The sequence below is a fragment of the Puccinia triticina genome, chromosome 5A, assembly GCF_026914185.1.
Source record: "Puccinia triticina chromosome 5A, complete sequence".
NCBI lineage: Eukaryota > Fungi > Basidiomycota > Pucciniomycetes > Pucciniales > Pucciniaceae > Puccinia > Puccinia triticina.
The window spans coordinates 4,062,923-4,084,908 of NC_070562.1; the positions used below are offsets into that span (position 1 = coordinate 4,062,923).

The window sequence follows — 21,986 nt, forward strand, 5'->3', positions numbered from 1 at the left end:
AACATACAGCTGAATCATGACTGAGTTACACAGAAGGAAATTGGTTACATATGTCAGACTTCCAAATAGAAATTACAGCTTGGCACTCTCTCAAGAGTGCCACCAAATCTCCCCTGGTGAATACATCCAGGAATTCACATGAGATGGAGAATACGAAAATCATGGTAAAAAAACCCTGATTCTTCTGATTTAAACTGAAGCCATGCGCAGAAACGCAATCATATTGTTCAGACCAAAGGCTTGTTAACCACAGTAAGATTTGTACAAATTGGTGAAGTTTTTGATGGGTATGGTGAATAAGAAGTTGAAAAACCCTTTGAAATTGTAACTTATAACTCCCCCCATGGTTATCTCAGCATAAAAGATATCTGGATATTCCTTTTTTAACCAAAACTCCAAAAAAAGCCATAGAAATTCGGGGTGAAACTTCCTTCTTCTTTTCATTAAACCTTTCAACCTTATTTTATGATTTCTGTATATTGCATCTTCCTGTATGATGTAATCTTCATCCCAAGAGTTCGCTAATTCTACAAAGCATTTACTTGCTTTTTTTAGCTTTTCAATGTATTCTGATTTTGCTTCACTATGGCATTTTGTGAGCTGATGTATTATTGTGATCATCATCTCTACATTGAACAAGAAAGCGGGGAAAATATCTTGAAGGTTTTCTGTAACATATTGAGTGCAGGAGCTTTCAAAGTCAATTTTGGTTTGTAATTTCCAGTATTGATACCATGTTGCCTCATTTCCCAGGAAATATTGGTATGCCTTGCGCCACATAGCACGCAATTCATTGTTTTTTATTGGCTGTTTTTTTCTTGACCACTTTTGACTAGAAATCCTTTTCCCAATCTGCTTCAGTTCTATTGGGAGATCTCCACCAGATTGGTTTATTGTCTGTATGATTGATTTCAAATAATCTTGACTCAGATTCTCACAAGTTAAAGTTTTTTCATCAAACTCCACTCTTGGAACATTAAATTCTTGGGTAATTAATATGGGAACAAGTGAACTGTAGAATATTTCTGAAGTTTCTTGAGAGTTGAGTTTGGGGATTTCTGCAAGTTCAGCTGGAGTATTGTGTAAGATTTCCTGGACATTGCTGAAGGGATTGAGTTCAACAATTCCTCCTAATTTGAAATTTAATCTCTTTCTCAAGCCAATGTTTTCTTTTATGTGTAGAGGAGCTTCCAACATATGAAAACTCTTCCTCTTAGAATTTGGGTTTTTTTGTTTAATCTCATTGGAAATTTGATTAAGTTTTACAGATTTCATAGCCATATTTTGATTCAACTTTTGTAACCCTTGGATGCCTTCCACCCACACATTGTTGTGTATACTCATGTGATATGTTGGATCAAGTGTAGGAGAATTTGACCCAGATCCCACAAGGATTTCCCTAGCAACATTTTCAAATAATTCAGATTTTTCAGGTCTGTTATGATTATTTGCTGGGAGTCCCAATCCTGATTTAGCTACACTTTTTTGTTGCCATTGGACATTAGAAAGTTGCACACTTCTGCTTGGATTGTAAAACTTTCTTGGTTCTCTTGAGCAAAATTTAAATTGGGGTAAGGAAGGAATAAAGGTACTGGAAATTGCTTGATAATCTCCCCTGGTAGGAAAAACAACTGGTGGAGCTCCCACAGGGATAAAATCCTTTTTCTCCAATCCTGAATTTTCACTCATCTTGGAAATGCAATTGAATTCCTGTGGCATTTGCAGAGGTGTATTGTGCAGATTTATTCCAGATTCTGCATTTCCAATGACTGGTTCACATAAAGCTTCTGCAGATTTTTGAAACACATTTACTTTAGAAAAACATTTTAGCCAATTGGCTTCAATTAAGCAATTACACACCATCTTCAAACAGAGAAAGACAATCTGGAATATTCAAATCAGTTTCTATAAACTCCCAGGGTTCACTGGAGCTCAGACCTTCCTGGGAAGCATTGGAGCTACCATTTGAATGATTTGGGCTTATGTTCAAGAAGCCTTCTGGAGATGTGGTGAAGGAAGGGGTATCATTCAGTAAGTCTTTCTTCTTCAAAATTTGGAAATTGCTGCTGTTAATGTTTGGTGGGCTTCCCCAACAGGTGGGTGGATATTCTATTTTTGGCCCTACCCTTGGATGTTGATTTGAGCCTGAGGAGTCAGAGAATAAATATGGACAGGTGTAGAAACATTTTGGATGTTCTGCTTGGTTTTGTTGATCAGATTCAAATGAAGATACAAGAGGATTTGGCTGGGGATTGAAATAATTTTCCAAATCACTAAACTCAATCTGATGATAACCCCAAGGCTCTCGCTCCAAGAAGTCCCATTCATTGACTGCATTGGCAGAAATTGTGCAAAAAATTGCTACAAAAAAACTTCCTGGGCACCACTTCATGTTTGCTGAAATTGATCACTTTTTTTTTTGACAAATCACTGATTTACAAAGTGTATTGTTTTCTGCTTCTGTGCTACTTGAGATTGAAATCAATTTAATGTGATTGCTTGATGATTGGGTTTTCCTCTCTTAGTAAGTAAGCCAATTTTAAGTTTAACTTGGAACTGCTTATGAAGTATTTATCTGTGATGTGGGACAAGAACTGGACAATTGCTGTCAAACAATTTATCTGCCTGAGGCTTCTTGCCTCATGTGACATGCTTCGCACCCTGAAGACCTGGGTCATTGCTAAAAAAAATACACCGCTGAAATATCCATGGTATTGGGCTGTATTGCAGGGCTGAAACTGCTAGCAACACCACAAAGGCCTTGGTCTTTTTTACTTACCAAAACACAGAGCAGGTAGGTCCATGAATGAACCCCTGTGCACCAGCTGCGCTGGGACGGGGCGCCCCCAGTTGCCAGGGGGTGCAAGATGCGGCCGCGGCGCTCAGCCCACGACATGGTGGCCAGAAGCAAGTGCAAGCCGGGTAGAACATGGAAGATTGCCAAAACTCAAGCACCAGAGACTCACCAATCTAATTACCAAAAAATTTCCGCTATCACCAACTTCCAAGTCACCCAAAGGAAATTTTTGCGGCTCCCACCCACCCAGTTAGGGATGGGTCAGCCTAAATGCCCTCCAAAATTTTACTTTGTGCACTCCACATTTTTGGCTTTGGGGGGCCAGCACTCCAAAAAACTTGGGGTGCCTTGATTTTGTACTCCCAAAAAATGGAGTGCATTGGGGTGCACTCCAAGTCTCCTTTTTTTGGAGTGCCCACAGCAATCACACCTCTCAATGATTGGTCAGACCGGTCATTGAGGGGACTCGCACCTCTTGATGACCGTCACGGACCGGTCATCAGTCACACCTCTCAATGACCGGTCTGTGCCGATCATTGAGGGGACTCCCACCTCTCAATGATTGGTCAGACCGGTCATCAAGGGTAATAACACCTCCTCTGGATGACCGGTCAGACCGGTCATTGAGGGGAATAACACCTCCTCTGGATGACCTGTGTGTACCGGTCAACAAGAGGAGGTGTGAGTCCCCTCAATGGCCAGTAAAGACCGGTCAACAAGAAGAGGTATGAGTCCCCTCAATGGCCGGTAAAGACCGGTCATTGAGAGGTTTAGCACCTCCCCTCGATGACTGGTACACACAGGTCATCCAGAGGAGGTGTTATTCCCCTTGAGGACCGGTCTGACCGGTCATCAAGAGGAGGTTCTACTCCCCTCGGTGACCGGCACAGACCGGTCATCAAGAAGGTGTGACTGATGACCGGTCCGCGTCGGTCATTGAGAGGTGAGATTCCCCTCAATGACTGGGGGTCCGGCAAAGACCGGTCATTGAGAGTAGATTTTAATCTGCTCAATGCCGGTCTGTACCGGTCATGGAGATCAGGAGGAGGCAGCTGGCATTGAGGGGGGTGTGTTTGGACATAGCCTGCTGGATGGCCAGACATCCTGTAGTATACCCTGCTTGCAGATGTTGGACATCAGATATTTGTATGGGGTTGAAGTTGTAGGCACTCCAGCTCTGGCTGGAGTGCACAGTACTGCGCTCCCCTTTCAAGGAGGAGAAATATCAGGAATGGAGTGCTGGGGGAATGCACTCCAATCTGATGGAGTGAGACTCATGGGCACTCATTACATTTCCTGGCCACTGGAGTTCTTTGTGGTGCACTCCAAAGAGTCTTGAGTCCCAGTTCTGCACTCCAATTGACTTAGAGTACTCTAGTCTGTAGTCAAATAATCATTGGAGTGCAAACTCCATACACTCAGTTTTGGGATTTTTTTGGAGTGCATTTAGGCTGACCCTTAGAGCATCCGCATTGGTGCGGGAGTAAGTCCGTTAGTAGCAGATTAGCACTAATCTTGGCCGTCAACCACATTGGTGAGTGTCAATTCAATGTGTAAGTATGGTGTATGCACCTGCAGCTTATTTCAGCTGTGTTTGGTGTATACATTTGAGTGGGGAGCAGTGCCCACATGCAAGGCTTACTCCCAGGATTAGTGAGGAGTAAATTTGCTCCTCCTTAGTCCAAATCATACTCCAAGGAGGAGTTTAATCCGACTAAATCGGACCCGATGTGGTTGCCAAGGAGGATTAGCTATGCTAATCCCTCCTTAATCCACAACAAAGTTCCTTTGAATGCACTTCAAAGTTCCTTTACAGACCAAAATGGAGTAATGGTCATTGAACTGGTATTTTCCCAGCCAAGTGATCTGTAATAAAGTGGATGGTTGTTGCATTATGAATTGAATCCCGCAATTCCCGCAAGATTGTCAAGAAGAGAAGAGCACAGTGGCTCAAGAAAAATGGGTGGTGAGGATGAAGTATTCACCAGATGCGGCTCAGGTGGGGCACAGAAATTTCTCTCCACTCAATGGCTGGTATCATTAGAGGGTGACACCCTCCACTTAATGGACATCCAAAAGTCAACAAGTGGAGGGTGTCTCCACTTGATCACTATACAGTCCATTGATTAAGTGTAGGTTGTCTCTACTTGATGGCCGGTACAACCCTGTTGGTGTAGAATCCCAATGTGCACCAACCATGGAGTGGATTTACCCTCCAATCAATTAACAGTGTGGACACCATTGGTTTGATCAAAGTTCAGCCTCAGTTGAACATAACATCAAATTATCTGAAGCCAAAATCAAACAAGTTTGAACAGTTGATATCAGAAAGGGTTACAGAAAGAAAATATGGTATGGCACTCTCTAGAGAGTGCCACACATTCCTCCCTGGTGAAACATCAAAAAGATGTTTTCATTAACCAAAAATTCTCCTTGACAGCAAGGTCCCCCAACTTGGGTGTCGCTAGAACAGGATGGTCTGACCAACCAGTTCTGGAAGCTCAGGTTGCAGAAACATTTTTTTTGCTTTCCTGCTCCCACCTGCAAAGATGCTTTGCCAAGTGAGTGTTTGAGAAGACAGCTTGATTTTCATTGTTTTTTACCTTCAATGTTTTTTTTTGTGGAACGGTGGAAGCAAACTGGTTTGCTTAGGTATTAATGCAATTCCACTTGAGAGGTATAACAGTGTTGTTTAGTGTACATAACTGGGAAGAATGGGCTATGGGTTTGAGCACGCGGCAGTTCCTTTTGCCAATTGGCACCTACGGGATTGACCAATTGCCAACATTGTGGGCTCAATCCCTTGACGCGCTTCTAGGACACAGAGGTAAAGCCGTCAACTTAATGTTGCTGGAGTGATTGGCAAATGAAGGTGCAGCAGCCTTGTTGGTCCAAGAACGTTGGCGCGCCCGCCCCTCTTCGCCAGGATGCTGTTGTGACAACCAAAACCACGCCAACCAATCCTTTCGTGGTAATTTCTGACCGCGTCAGAAAGTTGCCCCCTGCGGAGGAATGCAACGTTTGGGGGACGCAAAGGCAGAGTGTGTTGAGTTGTGTTGTCTTTGTTTCTTTTCTCTCTTCTGTTTTCCTGCCTCAAACCTTTCCTTCACCTTCCACACATGTGACATCCTGTAGGTAGTTACCTGTGGAAGTCTTTTCCTCATCCTTCCACAAACTCACTCACCCTCTGTGTTCTGCTGCCACAGGTTAGTGTTTCTACCTTCTCTCTTTTCCTTTTGTTCTTTCTTTCCTTCTCTCTGATGCAATGAACCTATCCTTCCACAAACTCACTCACCCTCTGTGTTCTGCTGCCACAGGGCTCATTGCAACAGAGTGTCAACAGAACGTTGACCTGATCCTGTGGTGCAGGCAGAGTTGAATCGCTCCAAAATAATGGCAGTAATCATAGCAACAAAAACAATCTGTTGGGTAACTCAATCAATCATAATGGGATCAATTCCAAAGACCTATTAATGCTCCTAGCAATTCCACCTCTGCTACCCATAATGCTCGCCAAACAGTAAACTATTTGCCAGTGAATTCCAAGTCCCAATCTCCTTCTCAGCAAGGTATTGGATCTGTTTAAGTCAATCATGATTTTATTTTATCTTGCCAAGTAGAGTTTTGACGTCATTTGGGTATGAAGACACAAAAGTTGTATGACTGTCACCCAACTTTCCTCCATACTTGCAAACTTTGAGGTCATCAAGCTCATCTCTACGACAATACACAAGCTGAGAAGCTATTGAGATGTATGTCTCCTTAAGAATTCTTTCAGAGGCCACAACAACTTTGTCCAGAGCCAGTTCCTCCAACCAATTCCATCCTCAACCTCCCCTTGCCCGCCATCATCAGCATCTCTCTACCCTCCATTATATTTCTCAACCAACTAAGCTTTCTTCACCCATTTCATCCAGTGTAAATGTCCATGAATAGATCATGTAAATAGTTTTGTTTGTCTAGATTGATGTGACTACCTTTTGCATGACTATAACTGTCATCCTTGCAACAAATTTGGAAGTTTCCACCACAAGGACAAAATGACATTACACACCACATCTGCTAGCAAATTTATTTGTGACAACCTCTTAGAGTTAGATTTGAGGCCTCAATGAACAAAAGTTTGAAATTTTGGCAAGTACTATATGATTGAGTCTTGCTGATAAATCTATGCAGCTTCAAAATTTAAGAAAAAAACCTAAACAGCTTGAAATTGTGACACAATTGTATTTCTTGAGGAGTTTCTGAGTTATGCATATTTTTTTGCACATAGTAAGAAAATCATTATTCATGTGCACTGTGAGCTACATGCTCAAAAAAAGGCCCTCAATTTTTGCGGGTCTCAATTTTGAACCCCCCCCCCCCCCTAATAGACAAATGATGCTTGGCAATTGTAGATAATTAAATTCATTTATTGTCAAGTTATTGGTTTTTGCTCCACATACAAATCAACCTGGATGATCAATATCTCAAGACCTTCTATACATTCAGAATTCAAAAAAATGAACACATGAATTACTTCCACACAGTAAAGGGTTGAGCCATGCACCTTGACCTGGAATCTGCAGCAGCGCAGCCGCCTTTTCCTCTAGTAGGAAAGTAATGCACAAAAACACCTCATTTTATTATTTCAATGATTTAAAGGAAAGAAATTTGTTAGCCACAGTGATTTTTGTACAGCTCAGTGAAGTTTTGAATGGAAATAGAGAATATAAAGTTGAAAAACCCTTTGAAATTGTTGTTGATACCTCCCCCAAGGGTTAGCTCTGTGTGAAAAATGTCTGGATATTCCTTTTTCAGCCAAAACTCCAAAAAAATCCAAAGAAATTCAGAGTAACAATTCCTCTTTTTTTTTAGGATATTCTTCAATATTAGTTCATGATTGCTGGATATTGCATCTTCTTTCATAATCAAATTTTTGTTGGAGTTTGCTAATTCTACAAAGCATTTACTTGCTTTTTTAAGCTTTTCAATGTAATCTTCTTTTGATTCACTATGAGTTTTTGTGAGCTTGTGTATTATTGTGATGATCATCTCTACATTGGCCAAAAAAGCAGGGAAAACTTCTTGAAGTACTGTTGATGTAACATATTCAGTACATGAGCTTTCAAAATTAATTGAAGTTTGTAATTTCCAGTATTGATACCATGTGGTTTTATTTTCTAGGAAATATTTGAATGTCTTCATGTTCCGTGATGTAGTACAAAATTTCTTGTTTTTGATTGGTTCATCTTTTCCTGAACGCTTCAAATTATAAATCATTTTCCCAATCTCTTTCAGTTCTATGGTGTGTTCCTCACCTGCTTGGTTTATTTTCTGTATTATTGAATTTACATAATCTTGATCCAGATTATCACAAGTTAATGTTTTTTTATCAAACTCCATTCTAGGAATATTATATTCTTGTTTACTGAATATGGGAATAAGAGAATTGTAAAATAATTGTGAAGTTTCTTGAGAGTTAATTTGGGGGATTTCTGAGAGTTGAGCTTGAGTATTAATTGAGATGTCCTGGTCAACATTAAATGGATTGAATTTGAATTTGAATTTATCATTTGTTTTTTTTCTCCAACCAACCCTTTTATTGATATTTGGGGTAGCTTTCAATGTATGATGACTCTTCCTTTTGGAATTTGGTTTTTGTTGGCTCATCTCATTGGAACTGTGATTAGGTTCTAGAGCTTTCACAGCCATATTTGAATTAATCTGGTTTAAACCTTGGCTGCCTTCCACCCAAAGATTGTTATTTGAGCTCATGTAGTTTTTTGGATCAAATGGAGGATTATTTGACACAGATCCAGAAAGTTTTTCCCCATAGACAGTTTCATAGATTCCCGTTTGAGGTCTGTCTTGATGAGTTGCTGGAATTGCCATTGCTGATGAAAATACACTGTTTTGATACCATTGAGCATGAAGAGGTTGCACAATTCTGTGTGGATTATTAGAATCACTTGTTTCTCTGTAGGGATATTTGCATGAAGCTAAGGAAGGTTCAAAGGGACTGGAAATTGATGCAGTAAAAACAGCTGGTGAAGCTCCCTCAAGGATAGAATCCTTGTTTTTCAATCCTGCTTTTCCACTCATGTGAGCAATGCTATTGACTGTCTGGTGCATTGGTAGAGGAGTAGCATGCAGATTAATTCCAAAATCTGCACATCCTATGGGAGTTTCAGGTAAAGGTACTGCGGGTTTTCAAATGGTGGTTAGCACTTTTTACCCAGTTGACTTCAAGCAAGCAATTACGCACTGTCTTCAAAAAGAGCAAGACAATCATGAATATTGAAATCAGTGTCCGTAAATTCCCAAGCTTCCGTGTTGGCACTCAAACCTGTCTCTAAATCTTTTGAGCTGCTGTCGGGATGATTTGGGCTTGTGTCCAAGAAGGCTTCTGGGGATTTGCTGAAGGAAGTATCCTTCAGTAAGTCATTCTTCTCCCCAATGTGGAGATTACTGCTGTTTGGTGGGGTTCCCCGATAGGTTGGTGGATAGTCTGTTTGTGGCCCTACCGGCCTCGTGTTTTGATTTTAGTCTGAAGAGTGAAAGAACTCTTGGCGGGTGTAGGCAAATGTTGGATGTTCTGCTTTGTTGCATGGATCAGATTCACATGGAGATACGAGAGGATCTGCCTGGGGATGGAAATAATTATCCAAATCACTGAAGTCAATCTGATCGTTTACCCAGGGCTCTGATAGCTCCAAGGGCGTCCAATTATCAACTGCGTTGGCGACGATGATGTAAAAAAAGCCTACAAGCAAAATGCCTGGGCGCCGCTTCATGCTCGCTAAGATGAACCACTTTTTCGACAGAAAGACCCGCCAATTCCCAAACACGTATGGCCAATTTTTTTGTGCTACTTAAGCTTGAAGTTGAGGTCTTGTGATTGCTTGATGAGGGTGTTAACCTATCTCGACAAGTACGCCGATGGGAAGGTCAACTTGGAACCGTTCCCGCAGTAGTTGTATGTGTGATGTGGGACGCAAACCGGACGATCGCCGTTGAAACATTCATCCGGCTAAAACACGTCATGCCTCGTGCGACAAGTCTAAGGGAAGTCTAGGACATGAAGCTCGGAGGCGGCATGCTGTTTCCTCGCATTCCCAATCTGCATTGCTCCAGATGATAATGTGCAGTACGGTCGAAAGACCGCAGAATTATGAGGGAACTTGACCTTATGTTCCCAAATTTAGTGTCACAGCCAGCAGCCAGCTAAATGGTTGCACCTTTTTTCCAGATTTTATGCGACAATGACGAGCTTGCTCATGTCACATGATAATAAAACCGTGAAGAGCTCCGCATGACATACATTAGTCAAGCTTTACAAGTATAAAAAAGATAAATACAAGATTCTACAGGGTCACGTACACCTCATGTATTTCCACAATCTGCAACGAAACACCAACTTACGCGAATAGATCTCGAGTACTCACGAGGCGACTCGCACATCAGGAAAATGTAGCAAGTCGGTCGTGAAAGTGTTTTTGTCTTTGTTGTCTTATTGAGGAGGTGTCCTGATTTTATGTATGAATTACAAACAAACAGGTTTTGTACGTTGTAAGATCAAACCTGAGTCGTTGCCGGTCTTCTTCTGCAGGAGCTTGATGGTACATCAAGAATGCTTGTGGCTGAATTATTGAGATTTCTCTAAATGAGATGAGAATTTCCTGCCGTCGCGCATGAATCCCAGCAGATTCTTCAACATCATATTTTGAGCGGGCGAGATTTCTGTCGGTGCCGCCTTAGCGGATCCTTTCAGCTGATCGTCAACTTCAACTCGCATCTTCCACTCGTATTTAGCATCACCTTCGTCAGCATTTCCGTTATTGGATGAGATATCTATATCCATTGGCTCAGTCGCACGGCCGTAACGAGCTTTGTGAAGAGCCGTCCGGCAGTTTGCAATATGTTTTTCATGAGCTTTGGTGAGACTCTTGACGTGTTCTAATAGCAAGCCGATCGTTGGAATTGAATCATTCTCCGGTGGCGGAGGAAGTAATGATAAAAGGTCTTGCTCGTCTTTCTCGATTTCAGGAGCCTAATCAAGACTTAAGTCAGTAACCACTACGCATACAGAAGATTCAAATCACAATTTACATACCAATTTAGTCCGAGTCAGAACGCCAACAATCCATTCTTTTCCGTCTTCGAGCCCTTCTAACCCACGAGGTACTGCTGCCAAATTTCCCAGGACGCTCAGTTTTGCCGGGCCGTGTTCCCATTTCTCGCGCTCCTCACGTTCTGCTCTGACAGAGGGAAGTTCGAACCGATCGACCGGCCGAGAAGGAGTTGGAATATTCAGGGCTTGGGATAACGCTTCGGTATGGTTTAGCAAAATCAAAAACTTTGATATTAGAGTAGGATAGGATAGTGCGTTAGGTGAAAGGGGCGATGTTTCTAACTGTGATCTAAATCCCTATAACAATATTCGATCAGGTTATATCTCTCCTAGCTCACTGGAAAAAGATCAACCCACCGTGATCGCATCAATCAGTTGAACCAATTTTGAACGGATCGTGTCCAGAGAATCGATGGGCAACTTGCCCAGTTCTTCGAGATCAGCCTCGGATAACGAGATCAAATTCAGCTGTTGTGGTTGGGACCCATTCTGGTGCAAAATATTGGCGTCGGGCAGGCCGGACATCGTTCGTATATTCCTTGGCTGCGAGTGGTAGCTCGCGGAATCAGATTTGGCACAACGTCGTTGAGATTGAACAAAAACCCCTCGAGCGAAGGGTCGGGGGGATATCCGCGCGGGGTCGGGACCCTACTAAGCCAGGACCCCGCGTCCCGAAGGGACTCTCCGCTTATGACTTTTACATCTGTGTTGTGATTCCAGGAATGCTTGGACAGATGTTTGAGCTGTGAACTCAAAATCATGGAATCCTGACATTTGAGTTCAGGTTTTCAGCCTTCCTGCTGGGCAACAATAGGGGGCTGACATGCCAAGTTTGCAGCTGTGTTGGTTGCAAAACCAAAATTTTACCAGTGCTGTGGCTCAAAGGCCATAACTTTAGCCCACTGAAAATCTTGAATTGTTCAAGCTTAAGCAGAATCACAATATTTATGTATGTATTTATGTCATACTTTTTTCCTGAGGGTCCGGCCTTTGTGGCTTTTTAACGGTATTTTTTCTTTTACTCCTTGCGCAATAAAAACTAGCTCACCTCTGGGGAAGCCGTGAAGGGGAATAATAGCCAACCATCTTGGCTTCAGGTCTCTGTCCTCAAAATGAGGATTGGTTGCACAAGCTCAACTTTCAATTTTAAGGTTAGAGCATCTCCACTGGTCTTGGGGTTGAATGTGGTTTGTGGCATCTAATCTAAAACAGAGATTGGTTCCTGGGAATTGAATTGAATGCTGTACTGTTTTCCTCAGCTTGTTCATTAGTCGGGTTCACAATTGGATTTTACTGAACTTTGGAACCAAATTTAAGGCCTGTATGAACAGAATTTCAAAATTTTGGGAAAATGCACAGCAGCAGGTGATACTGATCAATCAGTGTAATTTGTCAATTTTTTAAAACAATGTTGATAAACACCTTAAAATTTGTCCCAAAGTTTTGTAAATTTCAATTGTGAACCCCCCTATTACATTCACATGATACAGCTCAGAATACCCTGAAGATACCCAAAAACCAGAAGTTTGAGGGGTCATGACTCATGGAACAAGAATGATTGGACCTCCATGAATATGTGTAGAGGCAAGATAAAGGGAGGAGCAAGACAGATCTCAAAGTCCAAAGCTCATACACCTGGCCCTTTGGGAACAGGTTTGAAATTGGAAAAACACAAAATCCCCTGCAAAAGGTCATTGGAAGATCTGAATCTCTCAGTTCAGTTGGGGGACATTATAAGTCCCAAGTGCCTCCTTTGGAGGCTTGGGCTTTGCGTCATCTCAGGTTGTACCAGGGCCCTCCAAAGCAAGGGATTTGTGTTAAGTTAGTGCAAGCTTACCAGTGATACTTGTGTTAAGTGAGGGACAGTCCTATGCCTAGTGTCAACAATGAGAAGTTATTGACTTGACTTATCCAGAGTGATTTTTGTAATCTAACTTCCCACTGTTATGTTATTTTTATCTGGTAAAATGAACCTGAGCAAATTTGGATAACTTAACAGAGACAATGTCACCCTCAATACCATGAAAAATAATGTGGATAAGTTGATAACATGCTAACCGTCTTGTATGGCATAAAGATTCTGTAAAATGGGTCAAAGTCACCTGTTATCTGCAGTTTATCCCCCTAAGATTGCGGAGGATAATGTAATGGGTGTAAGAAAACATGAAAAAAGAAAAGGAGACATCACAGAAGCATTGTTTCCATTAATGTAACACTAGTGGCACCAATTCCATTAGGTTTTTGTTATGTTCCTGTTACTGGTAACATAAGTTCCTATGGTTGCTAGTCCCGCAGGAGAACTTGGAACTTTTGGAACCCTCTTCCCAGGATTCTTTTCTAAGCTCAAATGTTTCCAACCGCTGTGAGAATAAAAGCTGGTATGTCGGTGGAAATGTCCGCTAACCGCCTTCTTCAAGAATATTTGTGTCTGGGCTGTGTGATTATTGGTGACTCGGCTCCGCACTGCTACTATCCGCTAGCCTTCAGCGCTCCTCTCTGAGCCTGATCTATAGTGTAATAATCCGCAAGTGAATAAAGGTCCGCACTCCGCAAGTACAGAATCCGCAAGTAACTTTGAAAGTTAAGATAAGGTCACATATAACTCTCCTAATACTCTAGTATGTCCGTGATTGTAAGTACAATAATGAGTATTCCGTAAGATGATAGAATAATAGGATGAGGAAAGACAAGAGAAATCCATCAGCCTTTTCCCGTCCTTCCCTCCTCGCACGTCACCGTTCCCACCTGATCCCGCACATCTGACACTTTCCCGCACTAGTCCTCCAGCTCCGCCCGCTTTTCCGCACGTCATTCTCCCAGACTCCGCTCATCTCCGACGCTTGACCTCCCACCTTCCTCTTTCTCGCCAGTCAGTCTCCCACCACCGCCTCCACCCGCTGGTGGAACCCGCTTTGGCTGTCGTGGCTCACCCGCTGACGCGCCGCTGCTACCAGTCCACGTGTGTAGTCCGCCGCAGTCCAGCCCTGTCTTTCCGCTCCGATCCAAATACCCGATCCAAAATCCGTGCATTCCAGTCCGCATGTGACTTTCCGTACGCTTTCCTAGCATGCTTTTCTGACATCATCCTCAGTGCTTATGTCACCGGAATGCACTCTGCCTGAGCCGCTCTGTGCATTTCCGCCCGCGCTATCCCCAAGTGGACATTCTACCACGCATGCCTATATAAATCACCACACCACTTTTAAAATAAAAGCGTGTCAACTGATAAGAAGTGGCACTCCGCCTCCTTTCTAGATAAATCCAGGTTTGTATGGTTACTGGCACTGGGTTTCTGCAAGGTTGAGGAACTCCTACAATTTCAGATGGTAGGCAGTTGGTGGAGGGGAATGGAAAATGAGAATAGGAGCCGTGTATGCCCTCTGGGGTTGTTGGTTGAGAAAGAGAGCTGATATTTGTTTAAGCATAGGGGTGGATGATTTTCTCTGACGGCTGGAATTGCGCAACGGCGGTGTTTGTGTTGAGAAGGGAGCCAAGGATGTAATCCAACCCAAGAACTGGAGGAGATTGTTGTGTGGGGTCAAACTTAGAAAGCTGAGAGTACAGGTGTAGCAACGCCAAGAGAGATAAACTTTTAGATTGATGGGTGACTGAGAAAAATATGGTTCAGTGCTGGTCCATGCCGCCCCAAAGTCTGAGTTTGAACCCAACTCAAAATCTGGGGTTCCTGACCTCTAATAGACAGCTCATCACTACCTAGCGCACATGCGCGTGCTACAACAAACAAGCCAGAAGAAACAAAACAAACACAGACAAAGACACAATCCAAAAGAAAACCAACCCTCCAAAATCCAAAACCTATCCAACGCGCGCAGAATGAAAAGAAAATTACAGAACATGATGAAAAGAAACAAGAATGAGAAAATAAACCAACCAACACAGAAACAAGGGAAGGAAAGGAAGAGAGATCCTGAAATGCCTTGAGGGTGCGACGGGCGCCGCGCTGTTTGACTCTTGACGTTCTGTGAGATGTAAACTTGAGATCTTGAAGTCTTGAAGCCTTGACGTCCTCCAGCGCGCGCCACTCGCAATAAAACCTTGATCCCCATGTGTGTACCAGTCTGTCCACCACAACGTACAAACTTCTTCAGCGCTCCGCTTTGAGCCTAATATGATCTGTCTAGTCTACTTAAGTTTCAGCCGCTCCACTGGCACACAGAAAACTCCACAATCAAATGAAAATGTTGGGTGGTAAAAACTCTCTGTGGTGTAGCAATACACAAAAGCTCTGCAAGTATAGCACCAGGAAAAAAAATAAAGTCACTTGATTGCAAGTGACATGATGCAGCTTTGGTTTCTGCTCCAAGTCTGCTCCATCAGCACTTGTAGAGCTTGCAGGACTGCACCAGAGCACTCAATGTGGCACAGTCAGCTGATCCTAAATTTTTCCCAGGAACAGCTGATGCTCATCAAAATCTGAGCAGTAGGCATTGACTGTGCCTGGGCCAAAGCTGAGCATTGTATGAGCCTGGGCCACAGCTGAGCATTGGCTATTCCAAGCCTGATACAAAGCCAAGTGTCAGCTGGACCAAGAATATTCCAATTAAAATCTGAGCATCAGCTTAGCCAACAATTTTCCAAAGCTGAGCATCATCTTGGAAAAGCCTTGTGCAGAGCTGAGGATCAGCTGGGAAAATACCATCCCAAAGATTAACACCAGCTGGGCCAAGAATTTTCAAAAGCTGAGCATCAGCTGAGCATCAGCTGAGCATCAGCTGAGCCAATACTGGTCCAAAGATGAGCATCTGCTGAGCCAATACTGGTCCAAAGCTGAGCATTGGCTGAGCCAAGGCTGTTCCAAAGCTGAGAATGAGGTGTTTTAACACTATTCAAAAGATGAGTATCACCTGAGCCAATGCTGTTCCGCAGCTGAGCATCAGCTGAGCCAAGGCTGGTCCACAGCTGAGAATTTTCTGAGCCAAGGCTGGTCCACAGCTGAGAATCAGCTGAGCCAAGGTTGGTCCACAGCTGAGCATCAGCTGAGCCAAGGCTGGTCAACAGATGAGCATCAGCTGTTACAGGAGTGTTCAGAAGCTGAGCATTGGCTGGGCCAAGATTGATCCAAAGCTGAAAATCAGCTGAGCCAATACTGTCCAAAGCTGAGCATTTGCTGGGCCAATGATAGTCCTAATCTGAGTCTAAGCTGAGCCATGACTAGACTAAAGCTGAGAAACAGCTGGGCCAGGACTGGTTCAAAGCTGAGCATGAGCTGGACACCAAAGCTGAGCATGAGCTAGGCACCAAAGCTGAGCATGAGCAGGAAGCCAAAGCTGAGTATCAGCTGACCACAAATGAGGATTTGTGGTGCCCAGCCAAAACTGAGGAGCTCCTGTGTAAGTTCTGAAACAGAAGTAGATGGGGGGGGAGATGTGGTTAGATGGTGGGTAGCCCGCTGGAGCTGGCATGATGTCACTACTATTTTTTTTCCTGGTGTAGCTCTAAATACAATAATACTGTAAGATGAGTAGTATGTAGAATGATAGATGAAGAAGTGAGAGAAAAGGTCCCTTTTCCTCCACTCCCTCCACCCACGTAACTCTGCTCCCAGCCAACATTGCCCACATCCTTCCTTTCCCGCACTTGCCAAACTCCACATGCATCACTTCCCATCCTAGCACCTCTCCAACACATGTTCTCCTACACCCTCTGACTAGCCACCAACCCCAGTCTCTACCTGGTGTGTCCACCCCAACATCATCCGCTTTGATGCCGTCCACTTCCGCTGCCCCAGTTCACCTGGTGCCGGTCTGCACTATTCAGTCCGTCCGTGAGTCCCACCAAAGCCCTACTCCAACTGTTAGGCTAGGTCCGTGCGTCCGGAGTGTGGCTCAAACCCCAGTTCCCTTTTCCCTGGTCCTGCAGCTTTCCGTTTGCTGACTTTCCACATGCTTTCTTAGCTGTACTTTCAAGGTTTTCCCTCAGCCTACATATGAGACGCATAAGCACACATGCTTATCATCTGTTTGTATATGTAGACTGAGAATTTGCTCAGCCACCCCACTGCATTTCTGCTTGTGCTGCGGTGAGCGGAAATTCTACACTGCTAGTCTATATAAATCACCACACCGCAAAAAAAAAACATAACCAGCACATGAGGCCCTTGCACTAGGAATCATAAATTCCATGCCAGTCCCTCCCTGATAGGAGTGTTGCACTTTTTTTGAGGGACCTTGTGCTTCTTCCCCTTCCCCTGGCAGGTAAAAGGCTGTTCTCAGTTCATCAAGATGGATCTTATCCAATTTTTGCAACCAAATCCATTGACAAGAACAGTTAGGGTGTTCAAAGTTGACTTGCATTAAGTTATAGAGCCATTCTCGAAAAGCTTGCGGTTGGGTAGGCCCAAATTTTGGACTGCTATTTTCAGTCTCAAAGCCTGTATAGCCCCTGTATGACAGGCTGCATACAGTAATGTGATTGCAAGAAAATCACTACTTTCTTTGTTTTTAACTTTGGGCCCTCAAGGGTTGGACCATTGGAATCCTGGACCAATTTTACGCTGATCGGACCCTCCGCCGCATCCCCCTCCCCTGCCCTGTGGCCAGCGCGGCACCCTCATCAAGCCAAACAGCTGCCCAATGGGATTTTGACTGCCTGTACAGTGAAGCTGTACAGGCCTGTGGCTGAAATTAAAAAAATCTGTTTTTGGCCTTGAGCCCGCAAGCTTTTCGAGAATGGCTGTAACACAATAAAATCACAAAATTCCAAGCTGAAAAATTTTCAGGATGTGCGCTTTCACACATGTCATTTCTCTTTGTTTTCTGTGACATCTACATTGTAGTGTAGTTCTGGAGTGGCAGGTGTGGAAGATACTTCCTTTATCCTTAATTCATTGCCCATCCTCATCTCAACATTGCCCCATTTCTTGCTGCTCCAGATCATTCATTTCCACAAAAAAACATATGTACCACCCAAACACTCCAAGTAGAGCAATATCTGTACATAAGAAATCATTGCTTAAAAGTTTCATCAATGTATGATTTTATGTATTGAAAGTCTTATGATTTCAACTTCAAACACCTTAAGCGTCAAATAAAATAATCTTGATTATGTATCAGATTCAGGACAAAGATAAGCATCCCAAAAAAGCCAATCAGGGATCCATACAGTATTCAAGCACTATTTGTGACACATAGAGGATACAATGTAAAATGTATTTATATTCTTTTCTCTCTTTTTATGACCAAGTCCAACAGATTTGATGCAGCTGTGCATCTCCTTTAGAAACTTTTCCTTGTCTAGTCGAATCATTTAAACTTGCAGGTTTTTCACAGCTTTGTATGTGTATGTAATAGTAAACAGGCGATCCCTCAATCCTACAGAAAACGTATGGCAGTGGGCACTAGTAGCTTGGAAGAAATGTGGAATGTGAATTTCACCTGACACTTTCACCGCCCATGTAATTGCCCGTCGGATTATATGTGAACCCACTAGTTAGAGAAAAAAGAGAGAGAAAAGAGAGAGAAAAAATAGTTGATTGATCAGTACAACAATCTTTTTGAACTGTAAGAAGTGTAATATGGTTTGGAGAGCTTCGCTGACATGAATTGTTGTTGAACAGTCTCGCTGAGATGCGAGTCTTCTACTACCGAATCCATGGGAGCCTCACTATTCCCCCACCAGAAAACATGAGTCAACTGCACGGATTTAAAGAAACTGGGATAAAAACGTGCCCACCTCGTAAATTCACTATCGAAATTACTTGTATCAATTGCGCTGGCAACGCTTGGCTTGAAGGGTGGTGTATACTGCTTCATCATGAGTCGTTTCCAATCGATCTGGGAGAAGAAAGGGTGCTGTTTGATTTCCTCCGCTCCATTGCTTCCCAATCTTTGCTTTGGGTTCCTCGACAGAAGGCCCGTCAAGAGCGACCGTGCTTGTGGGTTGATCTCTGGACCAAATCGCAGTGGATTGTAAAGTATCTTGCGATACATTTCTGATGCGTACGTAGATCACAAAAAATACAGTCAGCTCTCTGATCCTGCAAGATTCCAACGTATCACTAACCATTGACATTCTCGTCATAATACCTAAAGATTTGGCCAGTCGAGGAAAACAGAAGCCTCTTAGTATTCCAGCCCCAAGTCAGACAAGCGCTCAAGTTTCAAAAAGTTACTGACGGCGGCAACCCAGAAAGCATTTCATAGATCAAGACTCCCAGAGTCCACCAATCTACACTTTTTGAATAACCCTGTCCAAGAAGAAGCTCAGGGGACAAATATTCCGGAGTTCCGCAAAATGCTAGGAAGATGAATCTATAATAAGCAAACATTTCTTCACATGCTCGGCATCACATTTGTTCAACCCACTGTTTGTTTTTTCAGATTCGCCCATATTCAACTTGCATAATCCAAAGTCGCAGAGCGCAATGTGACCGGTATAGTCTAGCAAAATGTTCTCCGGTTTCAAGTCACTAACAACCAATATTGAATCAACCAACTGAAATCTCATTTTTCTGATTTCGAGAAGAAGATGAAAATGTATGATGGCATTTCTGTGCTTACCGATAAATTACATCGTAGGCATGGAGGTGCTCGAGTGCGCAGAGCAACTCGGCGGCGTATAGTCTTGATCTTTCTTCACTGAACCTTCCTTCTTTCTGTAGATGGTGGAACAATTCCCCACCGTTAATGCAACTGGTTTTATTGATTGATTGTAAAAGTAGAGAGTGAGGTTTCGTCAGTTTGGATCTGACTCTTTCTTTTGTTGATGTACAGTGACCCAAGATTCCCGTATTTGCGCCTGAATTGACACATTTTGGATGAGACTGATTGATGAACTGACGACAAAACCAGGTAAAGCTTTTCTGAATTCTGGAAGCTGAACTTTAAGGGTACGATGAACGGGTTATTCACTTGGCCCAAGACGGTACGTTCGGCAAGAGTGTGAGTGACTTCTGATCGCGATACAATGTGTGCTTTCCGGATGGTCTTCATCGCATATATTCTCCCGGTGTCCTTCTTCCTCACCTGCATAACTTTCCCAAATGAGCCTTTGCCAATTACTTGCAAAAGCTCGAATGATTCAATGGTCAATTGGGTATTTTTAGAGGGTTTGAAAGCTACTTGAAGATGGAAACGACCGGTTCCATTGCTTGTATTGGCATCATACCAATGATCGACGACCGACTATAAGTAGATGAGAGGTTGTTTAGCCTGATTCACGATGAGCGGCGAGTATTACGAGAACTGACTTGGGTGTCAAATGAGGGTTGAAAATTCAACCCTCCAAGGAAGATATCATCACCCATGTCAGTTTTTTGACTTCCATGAGGGCTCGTTCGTAAATAGGTTGACACAGTGATCTCAGACGCGCGGGACACGTCGAAGTCCGCCTTGTAGAACCAGACTGGCGAATCGATAGTACCGCCCAACGCTTCAACTAAAACCTCATTCTTGTCAAATTCCAAAACGAGATCTGAAAGAAAATAGGGGAACCGAGTATCAACTGTCAAGCTACAGACAAAGAGAGGTAAAGAAAAAACTAGCAAAGTCTGCGAACAGGGATCACTGACATGGCAACCACCAATTGTATTTTCTTTGAACTACCTCTCTGTTTGCTTTTTTATCGCCATTAGCGGGTTGACTTTCTGCTAGACTTCCAACCGTCAAGCTTCCAACCTTGGGATTATCGACAACTGCTCTTTGGACGACATCTGGGATGTTAATGCCGGTTGGAACCGACAACCCTTCGGCCTCGATGATCTTGATTGATAATGTACCTGCAGCTTCGGCTCTGGGCTGATTTGGTTTGGAGATCGCAGTAGGTTTGGATGCCACAGAAAGAGCCTCATTGGTAGGTTGGCCTCCTTGGACAGCAGCCACGACGTCAGGCAGTGGCGTGGGGTTCTGCTTCAGTGAGTTTGTCGCTTCCTTGAATTCTGTCGGTTTGAGCATTCCATTTTGGCGCGTCAGAGGGCAAGAAAAGAAAATGAATTATCGGTCAGTTAATCAGTCAATCAATCAGTCAGCATATAGAAAACCGCAGCAGGTATCCGTTTTTTTGCAATTTTCGCACGCGCCATCATTACGGTAGCCCATCCAACACGTGTAATAGTTTTCCACCGGCAATTATCAATTAGAAAACGGCTCGAAATCACAACCGCGTTATGATTTGTGATTGGAAGATCCAGCCAAATTATTTGTAGGGCTTTATGAAAAAAGTTAATGATGGATCATCGGAAGTCTGGAAGCCGGGATCGCGATTGTATCGGAAGCGCGAGAAGACATTGCGAAATTGGAGGCGAATGCTCTTGTGACTGGTTGATGCACTCAAGTAGACTTCGATGGACAAGACTGGAAGGGAGAAAAAAACTGCTCTCACTTTTGCCCAACTTCCAAGCGGAGCTCATGGCGGGTTTTAAAACTGTCGTAGGGAATCCTTCTGGTCACGGCGAATTCGAGAAAAGCTTTAATCATATAAATCCCGAGACTTTCGATGTTTGCCGTCCACTGGGTGGTCTAGGTATATCTCGTACGCCTGGTATCGAGAAATTTCAGGTAGAGCTGCAACCAATCGTCGCTTGGTGGGATTTATGGCCCGGGGCAAAGAGTCCACGAGGCTTTTGAAGCCAGGTTTCAAGTTACTGCTGAATCATGCAAACACCACCAACTTGGAAATGCAGTGACAAATACATAGTACATGTTTAGGCGGAAGATGATTCTAGGGTTTCGGCACGTACGACAAGATCCACAACATTCCATCGCCGAGATTACCGGGCCCTGGTTCCAACTCGCGTCTCTAGAAGGACCTCACCGATCGAGGGCTCATCCCACGGGCATGCCCTGTCTCAACTGGTGCCCAGGTCCCCTGACAAAATTAAGCTAAATGAGTAGGTAAGCATGTGACCACTGACCACAAAGCCAAGCCGACACATCTGAATTAGCTAGTTAATGCTAGCACTAGCAGCTTGGCCTTTCCGTTGTCATATTCGTCTTAGGTATGTGTTTGGACGGGGTCTTCAGTATTTTTGAAAAAAACTAGCTGATGATGTCTTGCTGTTTTTTTGGACAAGCGGTATATGTTTTACCTGGTTTTAACTTTTACACATATGTATGTACA

The 21,986-nt window shown here is 43.4% G+C and overlaps 2 protein-coding genes across 2 annotated transcripts; both read right to left on the reverse strand.

Annotated features, from left to right (window-relative positions):
• Positions 1–10,424: 10,424 nt before the first annotated feature.
• PtA15_5A501 (uncharacterized protein) lies at positions 10,425–11,435 on the reverse strand (the record flags this gene model as incomplete). Its single annotated transcript, XM_053169270.1, has 3 exons — positions 10,425–10,829; positions 10,893–11,207; positions 11,268–11,435. 3 exons carry the CDS (start codon positions 11,433–11,435, stop codon positions 10,425–10,427), a joined length of 888 nt encoding a protein of 295 aa, XP_053020483.1.
• Positions 11,436–18,300: 6,865 nt separating this feature from the next.
• On the reverse strand, positions 18,301–21,276 carry PtA15_5A502 (uncharacterized protein; the record flags this gene model as incomplete). Its single annotated transcript, XM_053169271.1, has 11 exons — positions 18,301–18,355; positions 18,468–18,533; positions 18,603–18,861; positions 18,933–18,955; positions 19,046–19,166; positions 19,235–19,338; positions 19,430–19,561; positions 19,710–20,053; positions 20,119–20,342; positions 20,440–20,805; positions 21,249–21,276. The coding sequence occupies 11 exons, from the start codon at positions 21,274–21,276 to the stop codon at positions 18,301–18,303; spliced, it is 1,722 nt and encodes a 573-aa protein (XP_053020484.1).
• Between the last annotated feature and the right edge of the window lie 710 nt (positions 21,277–21,986).